The sequence below is a fragment of the Hippoglossus hippoglossus genome, chromosome 17 (genome assembly GCF_009819705.1).
Source record: "Hippoglossus hippoglossus isolate fHipHip1 chromosome 17, fHipHip1.pri, whole genome shotgun sequence".
In the NCBI taxonomy this organism is placed as follows: Eukaryota; Metazoa; Chordata; class Actinopteri; order Pleuronectiformes; family Pleuronectidae; genus Hippoglossus; species Hippoglossus hippoglossus.
Window position 1 is genome coordinate 980,200 of NC_047167.1, and position 27,423 is coordinate 1,007,622.

A 27,423-nucleotide genomic window follows, 5' to 3' on the forward strand; every position below is an offset into this window, starting at 1 on the left:
AAGCAAAAGTGGGGAACCACTTCCTGTAAAGCTTTGAACTCTAATAAGGAGTCATGTAAATCAGTTTTAACAAGTACAATTTTATTTTTTTGTTGAAACTGGCATGGGATTAGAATGGAAAGAAAAGGACCAACGCAAAACAGCAAATTGTGTTTAATAGGGATAACAGTTGCTGGATGGACAAAGAGAAATGTGCTTATGTTATTGTGTCTGACGGTGGTTAGGCTGGAGATGCTCGCATGTTTATTAGTTTTATTTGAGCAGCTTTGCAGTTGCCATGGAGGTCATGGTAGTCATTGTTGTCATCGTCATGGTGGGCACGGTGATGTCTTTGAAGATGGGCTGTGTGATACCAGAGTAGGACACTTTGTTCTCACTCAGAGTCCCAATGATCATCTGGCGCATCTCCCTGCTGGCATCACCACGCACTGCCAGCAATGCCTGGATGTGCTCCTCCCTATGGAGTGTAGGAGAGAGAGAGAAAAAGTTCAAGACAACAGAGCAAAACCTGTTAACGGCCCAATTACTGACCAATCAGATCACTGGAAATTCATTAATCTGCAGGATTCTGACAGGGGGAAATTAGTTTACAATTAATGCTGAATTAAGAGCAGCAGATATTTTTTATAGATTAGGGGAATCATTTTGCTTTTCCAGATTTTCCCTGTGTCCACTCCGGTATTACAACAGATCTTCTAACATGTGACAGAGAGAAAGTTTATCACACTGAATAAATATTTAATGGCTATTATAGATTCATTTTAATTTAACAAAGATAGTTTGTTACCTCACAATTTACCTGACAACTGCAGCACATATTGATTTTAAGAGCAGCTTATTTTTTCATACAACCAAGTGTATGGGTGCGTGCATGAGAACATAAAAAAAAACACATGAGAATGAAAAACTGAGAATTGAATGGCTTTTTTTGATAAAGGCTGATGGGTAGAGCGGTCCTCCTCAACAAAACTAGATAAGCGTTATATAAATACAGACCATTTACCATTACTATAAAGCTTATTGTTCGGGCTGACTAAGGTGAGACCTGAACCATCACTTAGTAATGCTGCTATAGGCCTACACTGCCCATCTCTTTCTCTGCCTCTCCCCTCTCTTTCATCTTCCCTCTTTCCACCCACCTCTCCTCACTCCCCAGTTTTCTCTTCTCATCCCAACCAGCCGAGGCAGATGGCCGCCCACAATGAGTCTGCACAGGTTTCTTCCTGTTGATAAGGGAGTTGTTTTCGCTCCACAGTGGCCAAAGTGCTTGCTTTCTCTATAATTTAAAGGTTTTGACCTTACTATGTTTAAGTGCCATGAGATAATTTATGTTATGATTTGGCACTATAATGCTTGTCCAAAATACTGCAGCACGTGTCCTGACAAGAATCAGGAAAAGAGACCACATTTCTCCTGGATTAGCTTCACTACACTTCTACACTTCTTTTTACCCTGTTTGTAGTTTTTCCTTACTCTTGTTGAGGGTTAAGGGCAGAGGATGTCACACATGATGAGGATGATTTGTGAATATGGTCTTCAATATAAAATTTGATTGATTGTTTGACTATAAAAATTAAATTGAATTAAATGACCAAAAAATATGTATTTGGAACATATTGTGTGTGTGTGTGTGTGTGTGTGTGTGTGTGTGTGTGTGTGTGTACCTGATGTCAGGATATTTGGACAAGAGAGTGGTGACTTCAAGGTACAGTAGTGTGGGGTCAGTCAGCTTAAAAACTTCTGCAATGGCAGTGATGGCTCCGCAAAGACGGTCTGTGTCTTCACCCTACACATGACAATCAACCAAGGTTAAGCAAGCCCCTCCAAACCCAACAGGTTTTCCAGGTTACATTGGCTAAACAGAGAGAGCAGCAGAACAGCCCTCCATCATTGTGCACACTGGATCTGTTCAGCTACAATACAGCAGTGTACTGATTCACTGTGCAGTCAAGGACAGACGGACAGGGTTTACATGGCTGGTCCCTGTGGTTATTAGATAGTAATGACATGTCAACCAGCAAATTTAATAATTATTCGATCTCAAACAGGTTTTCTTATTCAGAAAATGGCAGTAGTTTACCAGCCACTTAACATGGCAGTTTTCTCTAACATTACATTACTGGATGCCCAGTGGGACAAATACCAGATCATTTACATAAAAACATTGTACAACCACTGCATGTACACATTGCTCAACACTGCATTATCTATCGCTCATTATAAGTTCAGACTATGAGCCACACTCGGTCCTTATAGCTTATTTTTTAAGTGTTCATTATTGTGAACATTCACATTCTCTGGTATGTAGCACAGTGTTTGCAATGTTACTTTTTAAACAATCTTTAAGGCCTAGAAGTAAGTATTTTCTGATGCCTCTAAGAAATATCTTTAAAATAATTAAATCATTATCCTAACTGTGCAACAACTAATCGACTAGTTGACTAATGACTACCAGTCGTCTATGAAAATCAACCCTACAAAGTAGTTAATGGTTAATATAATTATAATGCATGAATAATTTTGCAATGACATAATCCATTATATAATTATAATGCATGAATAATGTTGCAATGCCACAATCCATTATATGTAAACTCACAGCAGCCAGTTTTCTGAAGAGGAACTTGAACTGATCAGCCTCTTTGATCATCCTCTCTGCTCCTTCCCTCCTCTCATCAGCGTTTTTGAAGGTGATCCTCTTCTGCATCACTGCTTTAATGTACTCCACCACCACCCTGCGCAGGGCCTCACTTGTCATCTCCTGCGCACACCACAGCCAAAACGACATTAGATCTTATGAATAATCTCTATTTAAAACACAAGATGGCACTCACAACTCTCTGGCAGCTGTGGATCTGTGACAATATATCACATCCACATGTTGGATGCTTTTCAAGTCAGTCAGCTCCACACTGACAAACACTTACATCAAACAAACAAACATTAGAATTGTATGAAGACATCCTGCTAAGGGCCTCAGGTCAGTGCCATTCCTACCTGATTGAAGGGTTTCTTTATCTTGTTGAAGTCATTAAAGTAGTCCTCCACTGTCACACAGATAGTGTCCACAGCATGAGAGCCTATCAGCCACTTCCTGGTCAGCAGCTCATTCAGGTGATTCTGGTAAATGCATAGTCAAAATGAAACCAACTGAATGCATTAATCACTGCAGTAACCTTATGTCAAAGGCTGGTTTTGTGCCTTAATTTTACTCTCAATTAAGATGGAATGCAAAAGGGGCTTTAATTGTCTAATTAAAGCTAATTTATGCATTGGTTAGTGCACACATGTGGTCCCTTTGACAAAACAAGTGACATCAACATAAATACCATCTGTGAAGGCACTGCAAAGATTTGTAACTGTAAACAATTACTTTTACTTTGTTAACTACTTGTAAACCAGAATTTTTACATAAGTTGTTTTACTTTGACTGTGAAAAAACTGATGAGGCAGGATTTTATTTTAATAGTATTTCAGTTACGCTTACACCAATTCAAAAGTATGGAATAAAATACCAAATAATCCTTGCGCTCACTACCAATCTGTCTTCTATGCTGCTCAAGAGAGAAAAAGCCTGAGCTTTAAATTGTTCTGTATAATAGAACAAAGACTTTGCTACAAATAGAACAAACACCTTTCATATAAACAATAAATACAGTACAGTTGAAATGTCCTTACTTCAAGGTCTAGAAAGACTTCGTCCAATAGGAACTGACATCCCTCCTTAGCCACCTCATTGAGCGTCCTTTCTATAGCAGCATCACTGTCAGTGGCATCTAGTGACTGAGAGTACTTCCTCTTCAGACTGTTGATGGACTCCCTGAGGAGCACACAAACAATTCATGAATTAGAATATGGTACACAGTAAACTACAGTATAATAAATACATTTGAAATACAGAGGTATAAAATATCTTTGGGTTTATTATGAAGGCAGGACAAATCAGAATATGGCAGGCCTCCACAGTCTACAAAATTAATGGGAAACACTGCTTTGACATAGCAAGATAGCATTTGGCTGAGGTAAGCGTGCTCAGAGCTCCCTTCTAGGTAAAGAAGAAATTGAAAACAAGATGAAAAAAGATAAAGATAAAAATTTAAAATGCTGCTTTTCGTCATTTGCAGTGATATATACACTCACCGGCCACTTTATTAGGCACACCTGTTCAATTGCTTGTTAACACAAATTGCTAATCAGCCAATCACATGGAAGCAACTCTATGCATTTAGGCATCTAGACGTGGTGAAGACGACTTGCTGAAGTTCAAACCGAGCATCAGAATGGGGAAGAAAGGGGATTTAAGTGACTTTGAACGTGGCATGGTTGTTGGTGGTCTGAGTATTTCAAAAACTGCTGATCTACTGGGATTTTCACGCACAACCATCTCTAGGGTTTACAGAGAATGGTCCGAAAATATCCAGTGAGCAGCAGTTGTGTGGACGAAAATGCCTTATTGATGTCAGAGGTCCGAGGAGAATGGGCAGAGTGGTTCGAGATGATAGAAAGGCAACAGTAACTCAAATAACCACTCGTTACAACCAAGGTATGCAGAATACCTGAGATAGTATTAATATGAGATACTAAGTCATAATAATGAGATAGTAAGTCATAATTATGAGATAGTAAGTCATAATTATGAGAAACAGGATTTTTATTTTCTTCATCACAATGGGCTTCCATAGCAACCCAAACTGGAAACTGTAGTGAAATTTACATATCATCAAGTCAGATTGGCCCATTCATGCACAGCTTGTATACAAAAGCCTTTTCTATCACACACCATTCATACATTGTGGGTACCGCCATCAGGGGCAATTCAGGTTCAGCATCTGGCCTGAGGAGGCTTCAGGATGCAGACTGGAGGAGACAGGGATCGAACACTCCGACGTTCTGGTTAGGGGGATCACCCTCTCTATCTCTTAGGTAGCAACCTCATGAAACAGCTTAAATTCCCCCAAAATAATAACCTTAGGTTATGACGAACAAACTCAACTGAAATGGACATGCATCAAACATTTTGACATTCTGACAAAAATGTAAAAAAGTGTAAACACTAGAGCATGGACAAAATCAATTCTTACTTGAATGTCTGGCAGTTGTTGATGATGGCTATCATGTACTGGACGTAACACAGAGGCAGCTTTCTGTCTCTCAAGTGGTCTTCTTTGTAGGCCATTGCCTCTTCTCTGTACCTACATACAACACAAACATCTGTGAGGTTTACACTGATAATTAGATTTATTGCAGGCATTCATTCAATTCATCACTTTTTACATAGAAACAATATTATAAATGTTATTATTCTACCTATGTTTCCATGTTATGCTTTTTAGGAAATTTTAAATTTTAAATCAATCTAAATTGATTCTGACAGCTTTCTATGCTGACTAAATTGGTAATTTTTTCTTGCTTGCTTTCCATTAAGTGCTACAGGCAGAACAGAAACTACTGTCCATCACCTAAAGTTCTTTACGTTAACTTTTAATAACCTTTTAAAACTGAAGCCGTGCATCTCCTGCAAATATTTCAGAATAAAAGTAAATTAATTCAGTCAACAGAAACGCTGGAGAGCTTTTATTTTGAAACGTGTACAGGAAGTGTTGCAAACATTTGTGTTTGGCTTTTTAAATTTGAGTCATTGGCACAACAACTGGGAGAAAAAAGTTAAGAAGCTTAAAATGTTAAATAAACTGATCTTTAAAAGCTCTATTTAAATAAAATAACACCACATCGAAATCAGGATACCTTTACTAGCAGGTCAATCTAACTACCCTTTTCAAATTTTTAGAAAAGGGTAGTTAGATTAAGGCCCCTGGCTGTTGGTGATCGTGAATAAATCCCATGATTCTAAAATGATATGTTTAAAAGATATTAGTAAGAAAGTAAAAAATACCTGATGAGGAAAGTGTTCATCTGTTTCAGGCACAGCTTCAGAACTTGCTCTTTGAAATCCCCATCAATCTGTGCAGCAACTTGAAGGTTCTGCTCAAACATCTGACAAAGAGTGATGTGAAAATACATGAAAATGAGGTAGAGAATCAGTTAAATTAATGTTGTTAGAAAATGTTTTTATCACTCACAATAGCAAGCAAAAAAACACTGGCTAGAGGAGATATTCAAACCCTTCCACTTTTTTCAGTAAACCATAGGTCACAATGGCTCAATGTTCACAGATGTGTCCAAATTGAAATACAAAATTTACTGTAGCTCATTTGTTATAGTGAACACTGCAAAATGATTGTATGCATGTACCATTTAAATAGCAGAGACCCTGATAAACAAAGATAATTTAATGCAGAAGGCTATCTTTTACATCTTAAGACTATTACATGCGCAAGGCCTTGGTGAGTCAGTCTTCAACTGAATTTGGAATTTCTAGGAGGATGTTGGTACACAAGAGCACAATGAAGTGGCTTTGATGCTGCAGCAGCCAAGAGCAAAATAATTATATAAAGAAGACTGGAGGGGACCCTCCTCCACAAAAGTACACTCCTGCAGAGCAGCGGCCAATAACGAGGCTTGAAAACAACACATTTGTTGGTTCTGAATCTGGTTAAAACCTGTACGACTCATCATCTGGGGCCTGTACTACGAAGCAAGTTCACTAGCTTATCAGGGAACTTCAGGGGTGACTTTGTTACATTGGGAGTAACTTCAAGGTTAACTGGTGCTATGAAAGGAGGTTAGGTTTAACCCAAGATATGCTGCCATGGCAACTTAGGCTGCAACTTAAAACTGCTCTCAACAGTTTTTGTTCATGGTTAACTCGGTGTTGCCTTATTTAAGCTGTCTCCTGCACATTTTTTAAAAACTCAATAGTTTCATAATGAACTCCACATGAGACAGACATGTGAACTACATTTTGGCACAAACTATAATGAAGTAACAACATATCACAGCATTAACTGTATTGTTTTTTCTCCTGAGATGATTTTACAGGAGATATAACCATACTGCATTTGTACCTGCACTTTTTACACCATTTTAAATGCTCTGTTGAAATAGATAGAAATAGACACATTTCTGAAAAAGTCAAATTCATTGGATTCTTGTGTCCATGAGCAGTATTTGACATGTGAGACCTACTAGACTAGACACCACCTTACCCACCAGCCCCCTACAGCACAAACCCCCAGTGCTCAAATCTGTCCCTCTCAACAACCCAGGTGAGACATGAGCTCAAGGCAAGAAGTAGTGGGACCTGATGGCATCCTCTCAAGGGCTCCCCAAGTCCTGCATGGACAAGCTGTGCAGGATTGTGGAGCACCTACCGCATTACTTTCTTAAATCGCCTCACACAACTGTGCCAGCGTTATCTAGTCAGATGCAATTTCAGCGTGGTCTCTGTTGCCCCTCTGTGGTCAGCGTGACTGAGTTAGCCCGTTTGTGTTGTGAAGTTAACTTGGTTAGATGCAGCAGATCAGCTTAGTGCAGCATTCAACACTATTGATCATCAAATTCTATCAAGTTCCTCTCCTGTGGAATCATCTCCCACTTTCAGTTCGGGAGGCAGACAGGGTGTCTGCCTCCCTATGTTTAAGAGTAGGCTTAAAACCTTCCTTTATGATAAAGCTTATAGTTAGAGCTGGTTCAGGTTTGTCTTGGACCTGCTCGTAGTTATGCTGCTATAGGTCTAGAATGTCGGGGGACACATGGAGCTTCTCTTTCCTCTTCTCCCTCTTTATCACATTAAAGACATTAATGTCTCATCGATACATGTTACTGACTTGACTTCTTCCCCGGAGACCTTGTGTCTTAACGTTTGCAGATTCAGGGCCGCAGCTGCGGCCACATCATGAAATATGATGGTGGATCATGAATCAGATATCGTGATCGAAATGGCGGATCCTGTATCATGCCGGAGGATCGTGATCATATTGGAAGATCCAGTATCGTATGGCAGTTGATTGTGGATAGTGGTGGTGGACCATGATCGAGGTGGCAGCTGATGGTGGATCCTGATGGCGGCAGTGGATCATGACGATGGATTGTGGATTATGGTGGCATCTGATTGTGGTGGTGGATCCTAATTGTGGACTATTATTTACAACAAGACTGCTTGATATACGATATGTCTACTCAGATACTCTACCATTACCGACAATAATCCATCAATACATTTACTTTCCATTATGTTACTTTTTGGTAGTTTTTCCTTACTCTTGTTGAGGGTTAAGAGCAGAGGATGTCACACCTTATTAAAGCCCTATGAGACAAATTGTGATTTGTGAATATGGGCTATACAAATAAAATTTGATTGATTTACTGGAGTTGAACAGCTATTTTTTTGGATAATAAAGCTATTAATGTTTTTCCTCTTTTTTAATTCCTCTTCTGTGTGAAGTTCTCTTATCTTGATTCTTGGATTTTGCTCTGCATAGAAAACTGTTTTTTTTTAAAGCTGCAGCCAAACACACAAGGTTCACTCAGCAGCAGCCATCATGTATATTCACTGCCAAAGTGTTGTTGTTTTCACTTTTTGACTGATAAATGTTAATTTCTGCCAGTGCAATACATGGCTAATGTGCAAACTGAAATATATCTCAGAAATTATTTTTAAGGCCAGAGTGTCCTTCCTGAGCCAGCACCTCAATCCCATTAACAATGTATTCATGTGTTTATTCAGGGTCAGGAATACAGCATGGTCTGAAGTGAATTGACAGTGTGCTTGTGTGGGGGGTACCTGAAATGCAATGGCAGGCAGTGTGGTCTGGTAGTATCCGTCTTGGTCAGCCTCAGGCTCCGTTTCTTTCTGCCAGTCTTTTTTATCGGTTTCCAGGGCCTTCCTCAGCCAGCCTGTTATATTTGACTGAAGACATGGACAATCACACTTAGCAAAAACACCCAAACCACTGTGACCCTAATGACTCACACAATAGCAGAGTGGGTCTACGATTTACAGGTATCAACAAGCCATTCGCACCTTGACTGGAACGGCCCCCAGCAACCCACTAACTAGTGGGGGTTTCACTGACCTTCCTGCTTAACATAATAACTTTCAACACAGGTACAGACCCACAGAGGTTAAAAACCTAAAAACCTCCCATTAGTTGGTTAGAACTGAAGAAAACTCTTGGATGAGCGATGAAAAGAAACACAAGCAAGTCCAGTTGACCATGTGCACTTTTCTGAAGTAAACAAAAGGATAATTTTCTAACATTGTTCCAAATGAAATATAGGCAAGTATGATGTGTATAAAGGCACCAAACTAAATGAATAATTTAGTCAAAATGTATTCACTTCCCTCTTGGTGTGTGGTGCTTACTGTAAAAGTCTTGACATATTTGCTGAGCAGGTCATTCACCACATCCTGAGGCAGCAGAGGTTCCAGCTGGTTGATGTCACACTCTGAATGGAGCTCTGGATGGCCCATCATCTCCACACTGAAACATACACATGAACAGACTTTGACTCATTACTATTTACATCTGCAGGTGCCTCTTGGATTCTATAAGCTTGTGATAACACATAATGAGTTGATACATATTTTACATTAAAGGGGACATAGCATGCCCATTTTACCACAAGTTGATATGGTTCCTTGGGGTCTTAATGAAATGTCTGTAACATACTTTGATCAAAATACCACAAGGATCATTTAAAACAGCACCCTTTTTACCCTGTATAAAACAGCCCTCCACAGAGTGACCTGTTTTGAGTGCCTGTTCCTTTAAATGCTAATGAGCCAGCTCCCCCCTCCCCCCTCATGATTTTAAACGATATAAATTACATATTTTATATGATATAAATTATCAAATATGCATCCCATACTTTGTATTCCCCTTCTGTTGTCCTGGAGTTTTAATTTTCCCAATCACATAATTAAATGTCCCCCTCTGCCCATCCACTACAAGCACACAAGCAGACAGACAGAGAGAGAAAGAGAGGGGTGGGGGGGGCTATGAAGACCATCATTTACCCCTGAACCCCGACATTCAACGGGTACAACAACAAGCGGAGAAAGCAGAATCGCGGGCTGACCTTATATATACAGTCTATGGGGCTGACCAGCGCGGAGAAATGCTCGTCCCGTGTGACCAGCCAGGCGGCTGCGTGCTGGAGAACGGCGCTGCGCTGCCTCGCAGCGGCGCTTCCGCGTCCGGTGTACCCTGGCGTAACTACTGTAACCCGGCGTAACTACTGTAACCCGGCGTACAGTAGAGCTGAACACTGCGGAAGTCTTCCACACAGCTGGCAGTGTGGAAGACCGCTGCGAGGCAGCGCAGCGCCGTTCTCAAGCGCGCAGCCGCCTGGCTGTTCACACGGGACGAGCATTTCTCCGCGCTGGTCAGCCCCATAGACTGTATATATAAGGTCAGCCCGCGATTCTGCTTTCTCCGCTTGTTGTTGTACCCGTTGAATGTCGGGGTTCGGGGGTTACAGTAGCGCTGAACACTGCAGAAGTCCTCCACACTGCTGGCTGTGTGGCGCTGACACAAATTGCAGCTCATGCATGGGAGAGCGAGCAGTCGCTCCCGAGCAGCTGCTGCAGCCTCCCAGTCCCAACGATCCAGACAAATGCCACATGTGAGTGAATCGCGGGCTGACCAGCGGAGAAATGCTCGTCCCGTGTGAACAGCCCGGCTGCGTGCTTGGGAACGGCGCTGCCTCGCTGCCTCCGGTGTAAACCCGGCGTAGCGAGTGTGGGGGGCCAAGACCATGTAGGGAGACTTCCAGTACCTTGTTACGACACAAAACCCAGGAAGCGCAATCGAGTCGCTCAAGCATGACGTTTCTGACTTAGAGGAACTATAACAAAACGCGCGAGTGTTTTTTCCCCAGAGTTTTTGGGTTGGTAGACATGCCAGATACCCACATTAACCTGTAGAAGCACTAACAAAGTGGAATTTGCATGCTATGTCCCCTTTAAATTAACTGTTGGATATTTTGGTAAATATGATTTACTAATGTTTTATAACAACATTATCAGTAGACTGTAATTTAGAGTCTAGATGTGAAGGGAAATCATACAAACAATTAGGGATGCACGATATATATCAGTCCGATATATTAACAGCTCGATAATGGGAATTTTATATTATTATTTATTTATCGGAAATTATAGCCGATAAGATGTCCGATAAGCACAGCGCGTCTGTTCGTGCTCATGACATCATACATCCGTGCCTGTCCATACCTGCGTGATGTGTTTCCATCGGAACTGAAAACTGTGTCGCTGGTGTGGAAGTTTTTCACACTTTCTGAGAGTAACTGTAGGATTGCAATTTGCAACAAATGTGCAAAGGTTCAGATGGGGAAAAACATTTGCAAATTTGAACCCTACCAATCTCATAAGTCACCTTAGAGTCTGTCATCGCGACAAAGATGTATGGCGAGAATACAGGGCGCTTGCAGCCAGCGTTACTTCACTTTTTTATATATATATATATATATATATACACACACACTACTGTTCAAAAGTTTGGGGTCACTTAGAAATGTCCTTATTTTTCAAAGAAAACCACTGTTTTTTTCAATGAAGATAACATTAAATTAATCAGAAATACACTCTATACATTGTTAATGTGGTAAATGACTATTCTAGGTGGAAACGTCTGGTTTTTAATGAAATATCTACATAAGTGTATAGAGGCCCATTTCCAGCAACTTTCACTCCAGTGTTCTAATGGTACATTGTGTTTGCTAATCGCCTTAGAAGACTAATGGATGATTAGAAAACCCTTGAAAACCCTTGTGCAATTATGTTAGCACAGCTGAAAACTGTTTTGCTGGTGAGAGAAGCTATAAAACTGGCCTTCCTTTGAGCTAGTTGAGTATCTGGAGCATCACATTTGTGGGTTCGATTATACTCTCAAAATGGCCAGAAAAAGAGAACTTTCATGTGAAACCCGCCAGTCTATTCTTGTTCTTAGAAATGAAGGCTATTCCATGCGAGAAATTGCGAAGAAACTGAAAATTTCCTACAACGGTGTGTACTACTCCCTTCAGAGAACAGCACAAACGGGCTCTAACCAGAGTAGAAAGAGAAGTGGGAGGCCCCGGTGCACAACTCAGCAAGAAGACAAGTATATTAGAGTCTCTAGTTTGAGAAATAGACGCCTCACAGGTCCTCAACTGGCAGCTTCTTTAAATGGTACCCGCAAAACGCCAGTGTCAACGTCTACAGTGAAGAGGCGGCTCCGGGATGCTGGCCTTCTAGGCAGAGTGGCAAAGAAAAAGCCATATCTGAGACTGGCCAATAAAAAGAAAAGATTGATATGGGCAAAAGAACACAGACATTGGACAGAGGAAGATTGGAAAAAAGTGTTATGGACAGACGAATCAAAGTTTGAGGTGTTTGGATCACACAGAAGAACATTTGTGAGACGCAGAACAGGTGAAAAGATGCTGGAAGAGTGCCTGACGCCATCTGTCAAGCATGGTGGAGGTAATGTGATGGTCTGGGGCTGCTTTGGTGCTGGTAAAGTGGGAGATTTGTACAAGGTAAAAGGGATTTTAAATAAGGAAGGCTATCACTCCATTTTGCAACACCATGCCATACCCTGTGGACAGCGCTTGATTGGAGCCAATTTCCTCCTACAACAGGACAATGACCCAAAGCACACCTCCAAATTATGCAAGAACTATTTAGGGAAGAAGCAGGCAGCTGGTATGCTGTCTGTAATGGAGTGGCCAGCGCAGTCACCAGATCTCAACCCCATTGAGCTGTTGTGGGAGCAGCTTGACCGTATGGTACGCAAGAAGTGCCCATCAAGCCAATCCAACTTGTGGGAGGTGCTTCAGGAAGCGTGGGGTGAAATCTCTACAGATTACCTCAACAAATTAACAGCTAGAATGCCAAAGGTCTACAATGCTGTAATTGCTGCAAATGGAGCATTCTTTGACAAAAGCAAAGTTTGAAGAACAAAATTAATATTTCAAATAAAAATCATTATTTCTAACCTTGTCAATGTCTTGACTATATTTTCTATTCATTTTGCAACTCATTTGATAAATAAAAGTGTGAGTTTTCATGGAAAACACCAAACTTTTGAACGGTAGTGTGTGTGTGTATATATATATATATATATATATATATATATATATATATATATTTTTTTTTTTTTTTTTTTTTTTTTTTGTGCAATTTTACCCTCAGGTGAGCATAAACTGCAGGCTATGAACTTTTTTTTAAGAAACGTGAAATTATTATCGGTATTAGCCATGTGAAGCATGTAATTATCGGTGATCGTATCGGCCGGAAAAGTTAACATCGTGCATCCGTACAAACAATCATCATATTGGGGTTGAATTACTGTGATAAAGCCTAATGTAGTGGAGGCAAGCACCCATCTATACATACTGGGGTTGATTCATTGTCTAATATCTTATCGAGTTCACCATGGAGAGTTGTCGCACAGACACCATGGAAAATACATCAGAATATTGACAATACACATTAGAAATGCACTGAACCCCTTGTTTTCTATGTGCTGACTAACTAATAAAGTTCTGTCTTTGAACTGGTGAAAGTCCAAAATTATATACCTAATTCACATACAGCTATAAGTATTTACATTTATTTGTGTACCTCTTGTATGTGTTGAGAACCCAGGTTAACATGGACACGATCTCATTTGCCTCCAAGTCCTCAGCAGCCAGTTCTTTGACACGAGTGGACACAGCATTGTGGTAGAGACTGAAAAACCTGAGAAACACATATGCAAAATTGCACATGTTAATGTTTAAATGGTCTGTACACATGCACTCTGTATGTATGTATGTATGTATGTATGTATGTATGTATGTATGTATGTATACATACATATATACACACACAGATACATATCATATACAGTATATACACAGACACACAAACATTCACTCATATACATACATATATAGATGTATAGGATAGATCACACATCAGTCATACACACTGGCAGCATAGCCGTCAGGCGCAGTGGGGTTTAGAATCTACCTACATAGACATACATATATACACTGCTCGTTAAGGGAACACTTAATTATGACAGTATAGAACCAAGTCAGTAAACTTCAGGGATATTAATCTGTCCATTTAGAAACCGTTACCAAGTTCCCTCTCGTCCGCATTTCAGCCAGCAAGTCAAACCAGCCCTTTATAAACCTCTGTCTCTAGAGTGAGAGTGTTCTCCACAGCGGAGACATTGTTAGTGCCAGCAGGGCATCAAAGCCTCTCTGCAAACAATGTGGACAAGTACATTTCTTTAAAGAAAAAAAATAAATCCTAATACATATATTTAATAATGATAATCATACAATAACAGTGAAGTTTAGGTACAGTACATTTTTTACATGCTGCACCTTAATGGATATTTATTTTACTATTTTTGAATGAGTGTTTATTTTGTCATTAGACTTTTGTAAAAAATAACTTAAGTAGGAAAGTGACAGCCATAGTTAACCAGGGTTGAATAAAAATAATTACAAAAATCTGTTTTATGTTCCTTGTTTCTACTGTACTGAAAACGTATCAAACCGTGGCCTCAAAAACCGAGGTAGGTACCGAACCGTGATTTTTGTGTACCGTTCCACCCCTAGCAGCTTACGTTCACCACGGCGTCGCCAAACTTTTTCACAACTGTTACATGTGCTCAGTGTGAACATGCTTTCATCTGTGAAGACAATGGGGGGCCGGTGGCGGACCGGTCTATTCTGGTGTTCTCTGACAAAAGCCAATCAAGCTGCACGGTGCAGTAAGGACAGGTCCCATTAGTGGACATCGTTTTGTGTTCTGCTACTGTCCTCGTCACCCCTGTGTAGGCAGATCCTGAAGGCATTTATGCCATTGATTGGCCCTCACGTTCCACTGACCTAAATCCAATGGAGCACCTATTGGACGGTATGAATCAGTTTATCGGACGTTTCAGTGAAACCCCAAATGTGATGGGGAGAATCATTGAATAGGCTTGGTTTAACGGAACGACTGAAATGTCTTTTCACTATAAATGTTGCAATATAGGGCCCCTATAAAATTGTTGGCTGCTGAGCCAGTGAAAATATACATAGGACCAACAAAAGTGGACTAGTGAGGGAATGTGTCTGAAACCTGCTCCGTGTTGACAGAAAAACAGAGTGATTCACTTCGAATTGTGTATCCATTACCTGTTGGAAGTGTTGTAGTGTGGGGGAAAGCACTGCACCATGAGGTTCTTGACAACAATGAGGTCATCCAGAACATATTTCCTGGTTATTTCGAGAAGACGAACCAGCCACATTTTATCTTCATCTCTTGTCACCGACTGGGAGCCCTCAATGCGAGTGCTGACTGTTCCCTCCAACACCTACAACAGATACACAGGGCTGAGTGAGCATGGCTCTGTCTGAGGTTTATTCCACAACAAAATCCAAAAGAACAGGATTAGCCAGATGAGGATGAGGGGATCAAAGAAGAGAAGGATGAATTCTCATCAGAAGTAGATGATGAAGAGTCGGGTGAAGAAAAACCACTAGACGCAGGGAGCAAACTGAGTACAAAGGAAAAATAAACTTCAATCCAACTGCCAAACTAATATTCTTCATAAATTTGAGTATTTAAAAAATGATTACTCTGATCCCTCTTCTTACCACAAACATCTTGTCCTTCCATTGTTTGGGTCGCCCAGGTGGGATGAACCCAGTCTGCTTTTTACGGTCAACCATACGCCGATCGATCTTCTCCTCCCTCTCAATGATACGAACCACTGACACCAGCATAGTAGGGTCACGGCGAACTGTTACCATGGACCTCTGCAGTACCATCCATAACTGTTTTGCCAGCTCATCTGACAAGCCCTGAACCTGGAAAAGAACAGAGGCTATAATCTGACAACCTTAAATATTTAACTTATGCGGCAACATAAATTTAAAAAAAATGACAACTCATTTGTTTATTCAAAAGTGAAATGAACTGTCTGTAGTTTAAGACTAAATCTACTAACTCCACTACAATGAGGGTCATTGTTTGCAAATGAATTGATATTTCTATATAGGAAGATTGGTTTAAACTTGTTTTATTAGTAATTGATGTTTCCTGCAGCAAGAATATGCTGTTCACTACAAAGTCTTCCTACAACAAAGATGTCTCTGCACTCGGTGAAAGGGAAAATGGTCTTTATCTACACACTATTCTTGTAAAGATAAATCTTTGTATTAAAAAAGACATGATGGTGTATCTGCACTCATGTCAGGATACAGGGGAAAAAAGTAACTGAGGTGGGTGTAACATGAACCCAGTTGAGTTATCGGCCTGGAGTTGTCCTTCCTGGTCCGGCAAAAGACCTGGGGTCTCATTTATAACCGTTGCGTACGCACAAAAAGGGGCCTGAAACGCGCGTACCCCACATCTCACGCAAACATTGGGATTTATAAAAACAAACTTGACAGGAAAATTTGCGTATTTCCACGCAAACTCTGACCAATGCGTACGAACGTTTTGGAGACGGGAAAGTGGCGACGCAGACGTGAGGTGGTGAACTGAAGCAGATTATTGATCCACTTCATCATTTACATTAAACAACAGGGTTAGTTGTGCTCCCGCAACATATCTGTTCCAGACGAACCTTTTAATTGAAAAATATATAAAACAACTTACAGCTAATTACGTTCAGATTCCATTAAACAGCGGAGTTACAGAGCCGAGTCATTAACAGTTTTAATAATATCTTCTAACACTGTGCGTGTATCATCAAATCGCTGCAGTGAACGTGACTGTGCCATCAGGCGCACAGAGGCACAGAGCGCACAGAGCGCACTGGAGATCACTTACAAGAAATGAAGAAACTTTCCAAATAATATCCCAGAGTGGAGGTTAGGATCCACTGATGTGAGGGAATCGGTCCCATGCTCTAAATAAATAAATACTGCCGTGACACTGGTGCGTGATTCTGCGTGATGGATGCACGCGAATGGAAGGATGAGGAGGAAACGAGGGTTCAGCGATGTCTGATCAGCTGATATAGATTCTATAGATCTGTGATCGTTGTGCTGAATTGAGTCCAGTATCACACAGATCGACCGACGGAACCGAACCATCCCAGTACAAACACAACCATATAATAATAATTCTGTTAAATTCTATAGATTGAGGACATCACAGCTGTCTCTGAATTTAATAATCCTGTAGTTTTGGATGATTAAAATACGAACAGACAATACAACAAGTTCCCTCAAATTCTGAGAGGTTTTTTTTTTTTTGCCTCCACCTTTGAATTGGATCTTTTTTTATTTCATGCTCGGTTCTTTCTATCGTCTTCACTCTCACACATTGTATTATCCACAGCAGCAGCAGAGTATCAGTGTATTCTCTTTATTAGTGACATCACTGCTGTCCCATAAAATCTCTCTTCACCTCCACCTCACTAACAAACACCTCAATGTCAGTGTCAGAAAGTTTCGCTTCCTCTTCTCATCGCTTGATGCCGTGACTCTGTCAGGACTCACGTTGGAAACCCATTGGTCAGCAGCATAATTTAATATTCATGACGTGCTTTGCATTGACCATTTATGGTTGAAAGTGGGCGTGTGGAGGGGGGACTTGAATGCAGATCCACGTACGAACGTTTCCAGGTGGACTGATTTATAAAGTGAACATTGCGTTCAGGTGTTCGTGCGCACGGTTTTATAAATCGGAATTTTCTCAATTCCGGCTTTTGTGCACATGTACACTTTTAGTATGAATCCCACGCAATGTTTTATAAATGAGACCGCAGGGCTGAGGGTGGAGCCTGGTTTAATGCAAAGCAAAGGACTTTTAGTTCGGTCCTCAAGCAAAGGACCGAACTAAAAGTGCTGGCGTCGTGGGGGGGATTCGGGTATCTTTGCCTTGAGATTTAGTTACCTTTTCTGTTGTTCTCCCCCGGGTTTGTTTATGGTTTTGGCAGTTAGTATATATATATATATATATATATATATATATATATATATATATATTATATCGCAAATGTTGATACATTTTCTATATATCGTGCAGCCCGAGTTTGTATATAATGTAAACATTTTAGGAAAAATAAACCCAACCTTTTTTTTACTTTAAACTTGTATTTTGTGCCTTGACTGCTGCTTGGTCCAAGGCAGCAATCTACCTCAAATTGTTAGAGGGTACCGCTAGTTGTGTTCAGGGAGAATAAATGTTGGGGGAGAAAATATTGAGGTATTGAAATAATCTGATCTCTTACATGGTAAAGTCAACATTATGTACTTTTCCCAGCCTTGATTTCATCATTAAAACAGAGATAAGACATGCTCGCAATTCTCCTGAAAACATTTTCTTTTAAAACACTTTTACTTTGGATCCTTATTAGAACACCATCAGTAAAATCTGGCAGGTCCTCCAAATTATTCACACTACAAGAACATCATCTGATCAGGAAGGGCTGAATTAGTGACAGAAGCTCAACAGTGATCCAAAATGTCCAAAACGTGGAATAGATAAGAGATTAATCAATGAAAATATGTGTGCTGTTTGAATCACATTAATTATACTTTATCAAGGTACCAAAACACACACACACACACACACACACACACTTCTTACAATGTTTAGTGTCTCCCTAACCACACTAGGGCTGCAACAACGAATCGATTATAGTAGATTAAAAAAATATTTAGCAACTAATTTAGTAATCGATTAGTCGGGTCTGATATAATACACAGCACACACCGTGGCAGCGTCTCCTGAGGTGGGGGCAGAAAATTAACGACACCATCTGTCAGCGTTTGAAAAATGGCGAAGACATTCAAAGACATTAAACAAGAAAGATATCTTGAACTTGGATAATGACTAGTCAGAATTAAAATGTAGATATCGGAATCTGAAATTATCATCTTAATTAAGTTGCAGAAATCTGTAATACATTTAGAAACAGCCTTGTACAAGAAGATGAAGTTGCTTTTGGAATAAACTGCTGGAAAGAGTAAAATGTAGCTTTTGTATTTTTATCCAATGAATTGAAAAAAAATAACAGATAAATTGATTATCAAAATAATCGTTAGTTGCAGCCCTAAACCACACTGATGCTATACAATTCCCTGGTGTTTCAGTTAAGTTACTTACATCTTCAAAGTAGATCGAGATGAGGTTCATGTCACTGGTGTTCCTGCTGTCCATACGATACTGCTCATACATGAGGTCATCCCGTGAACACTCCAGCTCTATCAGCTTCCTGTGGGCTTGCAGCAGGTCTGCCTGCTCTATCAGTTGCTGCGTCTCAGCAACAATTTCAGGTACTGTAAATACAGAAAGGTGACAGACAGATTGCTTAAGAGATAGCAGGAGAGAAGTTCATCTGTAACAGGGTCAAGACAAGAACTTTTTCTTTCCATGATGAGACAGTCAGAATTCATGGGTTCCTTGTTGCCTCAAACCTATCGAAGGCCCAGGATGTTTCAGCAATAATAGTGTCTTCTCTAGAGCAGGAGTCTCCAGTTTGACTGGACAATTGATGGATCCATCACCCGACCACTTGGTCAGACAAGTGTGAAGCCCAATTCATGCTTCTGTGTCTAAGTACGCACATAGCCTACGCACAGTGCCATGCATTCATAATTCTATGCTAGTGTTAAGTGTCTTCCGGTTTCTGGTTCGCTTATTTACAAATTCTCTGGCGTCTCTGTTTACTTCAGAACAATGGCGAGTGATAACAAGCGTATTGTGTTGGAGTTGGAGCTGATAGATGTTGAAGAGCAATTACTATTCCCTAAAAAACTGCAATGCAGAAAAGAAAGACGTCGTACATGTTTGTTCCTTCAATTCAATTCAAAAATGGTGCAGAGTCTGCTGGAAATGCGATGCTACAAAGCAGACCAATCACAGCTTTTGCGGTCTGCATCGCCTCGAAGCATGGAGGCGAGACATTTTTGGGGAGGTGCACGTCAGGGTACGGCGTAGGGCTCTGCGTAGGGTACACGTCTATTGGTCTTTAGGTTAATAGTGAGAGAAGCACGAGAATTTTCGCTTCTCGCCGCTTTCGCCTCCGGTGTGTCCCTGGCGTAGCCGGGCTGGAGGCACTCTGACTCGGTCAGTGGAGCTCGTGCGAGGCGCCTGGCCCTACAGTAGATTCATTTTTTTGCTCAATGCAGTTCACTCTCATGATTATTTGTGAGAGAAATATGGACATTCGTCCGGCACTCATTTATACCCCCCCGAAAAATAAAACCTCGTCGGATCTCCACGAATTACACAATTCACCTAAATCGTTTTTACAAAAGCGGGAGATGCAAAAAAGCGAGTAATTTGCATGCATGAGTGGTACCTGTGCTCATAGCCCAGCACTGTGCGGCTGGATTGGCATTCGCTAGAGAACACCGGCAGGTCCGCCACTGGTGCCCCTGGAGCAGCACAAACACTGTGGCTGTGGCTCAGGTAGAGCAGTGTTATCCCTGTCTCCCCGGTTCCACATGCCAAACTTTCCTGAGGCAAGATACTGAACCTGATGACTGTGCCGGCAGTGTCTAAATGATGATGTGTGGTGGAGAGTGCTAGAGTGCTGCACTGTATTTAAAAGTGCTTCACATAGATGAACTGTATAAATGTGTGTGTGTGTGTGTGTGTGTGTGTGTGTGTGTGTGTGTGTGTGTGTGTGTGGATGGCAAAACTGTAGTGTAAGGTGCTCAGAGTGGTCATCAAGACTAGAAACTAGCTATATGAATACAAACCATTTTCTATTAACAGACCATTCAGACAAACACAGTTACAGCTTCATGCCATGTAAGAGTTGAGTGTGAACGGCAGTTTTAATATCACAGCTCAACAGCCAAAATGACACATCATTTAAAAACAGAAGAATAACCCGTCTGTGTTAAGATGCTCCATCAGCTCTGGGTTTAACGTTTGATGCTTTGAGTGCAAACATATTAGAACAAGCACTTAAATTAATTTGATTGAATAATTTGAATGTGTAGCAAATACTATGTTTATTTATATATTTTTTTAATTTAAAAGGCGACCACTAAATATGCAATGAGGGCACTCAATGCACCGTGGCTCATCTAGTTCTGGACATAATGAGCAGATTTTTTTCTCTGTGACCAATTGATTGGGTGAGAGTATGTGCAATTTCAGTCAACTCAGATTTAATGTTGTCTACTGTTGATATTGCCTGTGATTGGTAACACATGAGTCACATCTTTTGTGTGGGCTTGAAATTAACTTACCAGAGAAAATGTTTTTAAGGTTTTCCACAGCGGAGGCCAGCTGACTGTGTTGAACTACAGCATCTTTGACATCTTTCAGGTTCTCAATGGTGTTGATGCTCTGCCTCCAATCCTTACTCACATCAGCCAATGAGCTCTGGATATCTTTGACATCCAGCAGGGCACTGTGCAGCTGGGTCAGACCAGTGCGAACGCCATCCAACTGGGACTGGATGGCTGCCTGAAGAACGTTAGGGGTGGTCAAGAAACAGACATCATTGTTACTTCAATTTGCTCTTCTCGGGAAAGCATTATCTTAAGGACACCTAAAAAATCCTTTCAACATTTGCACAAATGTTCACTTAGACTCGCAGATTAACAGACTCAATTTTTGGTTTTGAAAGGCCAAGGGTGGCCTCAAAATATGTTTTTGGCCTTATAAACATGATGATATCTCAATATTGCCTTTAGTGAATTTAGTTAAATTTTGACCACTTACATTAAGGATTAATTGATTAGGTTTGCGTCGCCAAATGTCATGGGGTCCTCATATGATTCAGGAAAACATAATTATGTAAACTGACACTGCACTGGTTGGTGGAGGCATACAACTGCAGTTTGGTATTTCTAGTTATCAGTGTGGTTCTATTGTGTCAATTATAAACAAAATGCAAACAAATGAATGCTTGATTTCTTTATATAGTCGTTTTCAAAAATGAACATTCCAATATTCTGGAAATGTTTCCAAGTTCACCTTCCACATATAAAGAAAGCAGCAGTTCAAAACAACAACAGGCAAGGGGTGGCGCCTGGCGGAGCATGCTGGGGGAGGACATTTTTTAATTCTGCTGTGGAAATCACATGCATTTGTTTGGACTGGGAGATAGCAGGAAGGAAAGAGAAGTTTGTTCCAGTAGAATCGTTAACTGGTATGAAGCCACGTTAACTGCATTTGCTGTGTTACTTTGACATGCAAGCTTCACTAACATATTCTTTGAATACTTGACAACTTTATTAATTTATCATTTAAAATCAAATCTTCATCACTGATCATTTACCAAGCAAATATATCAACCATTCCCTGGTCCCAGCTTCTGAGGACTGGTGAGGAATTCCTGCTTTTCACTATCTTTTGTCATATGAGTGTGATTAAATTTGGTTCTCAGATGGCTGACATCTGAGGAAAATGTGAGGCTTTCCAATAGTTTCTGAGATTTTACTTACAAAACAGTTATTTGTGAACAGAAGAGTGAGTGAATACATGAAATGAAAGTGTGTGTCCGTTATTGCACCCTGTTGTCTGTTAACACATCACCTTCAGCCTGGCTTCCACTGAGGCCTTTTTGCGAGCCTCTCTTCGTCTGTACTGCTCCACTTTGTCCAGCTGATCAGATCTCTGCAGCATTCCTGCCACCCGCTGCACTGCGGTGGCAACCGCCTCCCGACTTGTCTCCTCCATAGTATTTCTCTATATCGTATCTGAGGGCTTCATGTAAATGCTCCGAGGCTTAAAGAGAAACACAGAGTGTAACCCAGAGTGTTACACACACCAACAATCACTTCATGTGTAAGGTTATGGGGACATGGTACAAATTGACCAGGAAGCATAGAGGGACAGTTATGCCACATCCTTTGTCACATCTTCTCCTCAGAGCTGTTCAGTTGTTGCACTGTTAAATGGCCTAACTGGTTCAATGTAGCAACGAGTTTAAACATTATATTGCAAGCAGCTAACGACTAAGCGGTTACCCAAAGTAGCATAGCGTTTACTCTAACAGACGGTTATACTATTTACTGTGACATACAAGGTGTCCATTAAAACATTAGCTCAGCCCATAAATTAAATTCAATCTTTCAGTTTAATACACTTGACAGCATAAGCTAAGCTAACAACAAACCGAAAGAGGCTAACACTATCTTAACGTCTGTGAAACAAGCTCATTATACAATCCCAGTAAATATCCTTACCAGAGGGATTTAAAGCATAAACATGATGAAGATGAAATCCATGTCTACAAATATAACGAGAATTTTAAGTACGTGTTTGCGCTGTTATGGTTCCACTTCCTCCTTACAGCGGTTTCTGCTTCTTCTTTTGGGTTTTATCGGCGGTTGGCAAACAACGATTTGGAGCATTACCGCCACCAGCTGATATGGAGTGTGGATTAAGATCGTACGTCGTGTCCGTGACGTCAGCCGTTGGTTTCTGAAGAGTGAAAATCTTCTTCTTCTTCTTCTTCTTGTAGTGTTTATTGGCGGTTGGCAAACCAGCTTATAGGTGCATTACCGCCACCTTCTGGACTGGAGTGTGGATCAGTAGATTAGCAGTAAACAAACAAACAAACAAAAATAAATAAATAAAAACAAACAAAAACAAAACTGAACAAATAACCTAAAATTAAATTATTTCCTTAAGTCCTGTTTCTCTTAAATAGTTGTTAAGAAGATTATGTATATGTTTTTGTCTTTCGTAACAAATTTTTTTATGTGATGATTTGCTTTTCGTCTTTTAATCCTGATATTAATTCCTTTCTTTGTTCATTATATTTATTACATTCTATCAGTACATGAGTGACAGTTTCCTGTTGTTAACAGTATTCACAGAGTCCGGTTGGGTGCTTGCTTATTTTATGAAGTCTATCATTTAATCCTGTATGACCAGTTCTCAGACGAGTAATGACTTTCTCTCTTCTGCTCCTCTCACCAGTGCCTACATGTTTTGAATGTTGTACAAATGTCTTCCTGTGTTGTTTAAATCCCAGTATTCTTGCCATGTTTTGTGAGTGTATTCGTTAATGATTGTTTTTATTTCTGCTTGGCTTAGTGGTACCTGATTGTCGATTGTCGTTCATTTTAATGACTTTTTTGCTGATATGTCTGCGTTTTCGTTACCTTCCACTCCCACGTGAGCTTGAACCCATATGAAGGTGGTATTGCACCCTCTCTGATGTAATTTGAGGATCATATGAAAAATGTCTAGCTCAGCAACAGGTCTGCCTGTTGTCCTGTTCGGTGTGGGGCGATGGTGGGGAGCGGGCGATTCCATGATGACATCATACGGAGTGGAAGTACGAAAAGCGAGGTTTCAATAACATATTTCTTAGAATGGACTGAGTTGATAAGTCTGCAGAGTGACTGTTTTCATACTTTGAGGGTCCCTACTGACCCCTTCAAGTAATTACGGATAGTAAAAGCCCAGAAAATGTATTATACACAATATGGGCCCTTTAAAGTGGGTTTCTTTAAACTTTGGGGAGATTGGCCATTTCATAAATTTCGAGTATGCTTTTCCCAAGATAGCTAAAGTTTCCCTCTCTGGAACCTGAACATACTGTTATGATCTGATTTAAGCGGACCCAAAAGTGCAGAGCACGAACACAGCAGGTAGATGGTAGTAAACAGGTTTATTTGTTTAAAGCTGGAGCTGGGGTGGTGGCGGCAGGCAGTGGGGATCCGAAGTCCAGGGAGGGTGAAGCCAGAGTGGATTGAGTGGAACAAACGGAAGGTGCGCAGCTGAATCTGAGGCAAAAGGGAGCACGGGGTTAACAGGTATCATTAGACAAGAAAGAAGTAGTCACAGGAGCCAGGATAAGTACCACACTGGTGAACGGACGATCTGGCGACGACAGGGGAGATGAGCTGAGGTCTTATAGACTGAGGTGGAGTTGATGACGAGATGAAGGTCAGCTGCGCCGGTGTCCCACAGGAGGCCCCTCCCAGCTCCAGTGTGGGAAGGGAAAACAGCAGGAAGGGAAAACAAGGAGCACAAAAGGAGGTGGCAACCCTGGTCCTAACAGTACCCCCCCCCTAATGGACGCCTCCAGGCGACCCCCCCGGTTTGTCAGGATGGGCCTGATGGAAGGCCCTGACCATCGGAGGGTCCAGAATGAATGACCGGGGCACCCAGCAGCGCTCTTCGGGACCATAACCCTCCCAGTCGACCAGATATTGCAGGCCTCTGCCACGCCGGCGGACGTCCAGAAGGCGGCGCACGGAGAAAGCTGGGTGGTCGTCAATAATCCGGGCGGGTGGAGGGGGTTTGGCTGGAGGGCACAGAGGGCTAGAGGAAACTGGTTTTAACTGTGAAACATGAAAGGTGGGATGTATTCTCAAGGTATTGGGCAGCTTCAGCCTGACAGCAGAGGGACTGATTATTCTTTCAATAACAAATGGTCCTATGAAACGAGGGGCTAACTTCTTGGATACGGACTTTAACGGAATGTCTTTGGCGGAAAGCCACACTGACTGACCTGGCTTATAGGCGGGAGCAGGAATCCTACGTCTGTCAGCGAGGCGTTTGTTGGCTTCCACAGAGCGAAGGAGCGCTGAGCGGGTGTCCCTCCAGACCTTCCTACAGCGACGAAGGTGATGCAGAACGGAGGGTACAGCCAACTCGCTCTCCTGGGAGGGAAACAGAGGTGGTTGATACCCCAGAGAAGCCTCAAAAGGGGACATACCAGTGGCCGCGTTGGTTAAGGAATTATGGGCATATTCGATCCAGGTCAGGTGAGAGCTCCAGGTTGAATGGTTGAGTGCTGAGATGCAACGCAGGGCAGACCCCAGGTCCTGATTAGCCCTCTCTGATTGTCCATTGGTCTGTGGGTGGAATCCGGAAGATAGGCTGACCTTGGCGCCAAGGTTTTGGCAAAAAGCCTTCCACACATGAGAGGTGAACTGGGGACCCCTGTCAGAAACGATGTCAACTGGTATGCCGTGTAGACGGAAAACATGGTCAGTTAAAAGGTTAGCAGTCTCCTGAGCAGATGGTAACTTGGGCAGGGCATGAAAATGGACAGCCTTGGAAAATCTATCCACAACGGTGAGAACAACTGTGTTACCTTGTGAGGGAGGTAGACCAGTGACGAAGTCCAAGGCGATGTGTGACCAGGGACGGTTAGGAACTGGAAGTGGACACAGAAGGCCAGCTGGAGGACGGTGGGACGCCTTGCTCCTCGCACACACAGAACAGGCAGCAACATATGAATGTGTATCTGCATCCATCGTGGGCCACCAGAAGTGTCTCTTCAGGAGAGAGAGAGTGCGGCTAATTCCAGGGTGGCAGGCAAACCTAGAGGTGTGAGCCCACTGTAGGACCTGAGCACGGACAGAATCTGGGACGAAAAGGTGGTTAGGTGGGCCTGTACCTGGATCAGGATGATTCTGTTGTGCCCGTCTGATCTCCGCTTCAATCTCCCATGTGACTGCTGCCACAACACAGGAGGGAGGTAAGATAGTTTCTGAACTTGTATTGGACACCTCACACATATGTTGTCGGGAGAGAGCATCCGGCTTGATGTTACGTTTACCCGGGCGGTAAGTTAATGTAAAGTTAAAGCGACAGAAAAACAAAGCCCACCGAGCCTGTCTGGAATTTAGCCTTTTAGCTGACTGAATGTATTCTAAATTTTTGTGATCCGTCCAAACTATGAATGGTTGCTCCACCCCCTCCAGCCAATGTCTCCACTCTTCTAAAGCTAACTTGACCGCTAACAACTCCCTGTTCCCAACATCGTAATTGCTTTCAGCAGGAGACAGGCGACGCGAATAATAGGCACATGGGTGAAGCTTGTGATCTGGACCAGAACGTTGGGATAGAACAGCTCCTACCCCAGTATCCGAGGCATCCACTTCTACTACAAACTGCAGAGAGGGATCTGGTTGAACTAGCACCGGAGCAGAGATGAAGAGACTCTTGAGTTTGCAAAATGCTGTCTCTGCCTCCGGTGTCCAGGAAAACTGCACAGAGGAAGAAGTTAGTTTACAGAGGGGAGCTGCCACTTGACTGAAACCTTTGATGAAGCGGCGATAAAAGTTTGCAAAACCAAGAAAACTCTGCAGTTTCTTGCGAGTAGTGGGTGTGGGCCATTCAGATACCGCTTTAATCTTTTCAGGGTCCGTCCTCACCTGCCCACCCTCGATGATGTACCCCAGGAAACTGACAGAGCTGGTGTGAAACTCGCACTTCTCTGCCTTGACAAAAAGCTTATTCTCCAGTAGTCTCTGGAGAACTAGCCGGACATGGGACACATGTTCACTGAGGTCTTTGGAGAAAATCAGGATGTCATCTAAATATACAAAAACAAAACGGTTAAGGAAGTCACGAAGGACATCATTCACCAGTCCCTGAAAAACTGCTGGAGCGTTGGTCAATCCAAAAGGCATAACGAGATATTCAAAATGCCCCAGGGGTGTGTTAAAAGCTGTCTTCCATTCATCCCCATCCCGAATCCGCACCAGATGGTAAGCATTGCGGAGGTCCAGTTTGGAGAAGACAGAGGCTCCCTGAAGAGGTTCAAAAGCAGAGCTGATTAGTGGAAGGGGGTATTTGTT

General features: G+C 41.8%; 1 protein-coding gene across 2 annotated transcripts; it reads right to left on the reverse strand.

Annotated features, from left to right (window-relative positions):
* Positions 1-134: 134 nt before the first annotated feature.
* exoc3 (exocyst complex component 3) lies at positions 135-23,285 on the reverse strand. Of its 2 annotated transcripts, none has more exons than XM_034612701.1 (16): positions 23,134-23,285; positions 22,409-22,601; positions 21,115-21,334; positions 19,016-19,188; positions 15,550-15,762; positions 15,088-15,266; positions 13,532-13,648; positions 9,266-9,383; positions 8,684-8,809; positions 5,894-5,994; positions 5,082-5,192; positions 3,679-3,820; positions 2,998-3,120; positions 2,600-2,761; positions 1,665-1,786; positions 135-457 (listed from the first exon to the last, which is right to left on the reverse strand). In XM_034612701.1, exons 2-16 carry the CDS (start codon positions 22,550-22,552, stop codon positions 253-255), a joined length of 2,256 nt encoding a protein of 751 aa, XP_034468592.1. In that variant the 5' UTR covers positions 22,553-22,601; positions 23,134-23,285; the 3' UTR covers positions 135-252. The 2 variants fall into 2 exon arrangements, with proteins under 2 accessions (XP_034468592.1, XP_034468593.1); XM_034612702.1 differs by having other exon boundaries at positions 23,062-23,268.
* Positions 23,286-27,423: the final 4,138 nt, after the last annotated feature.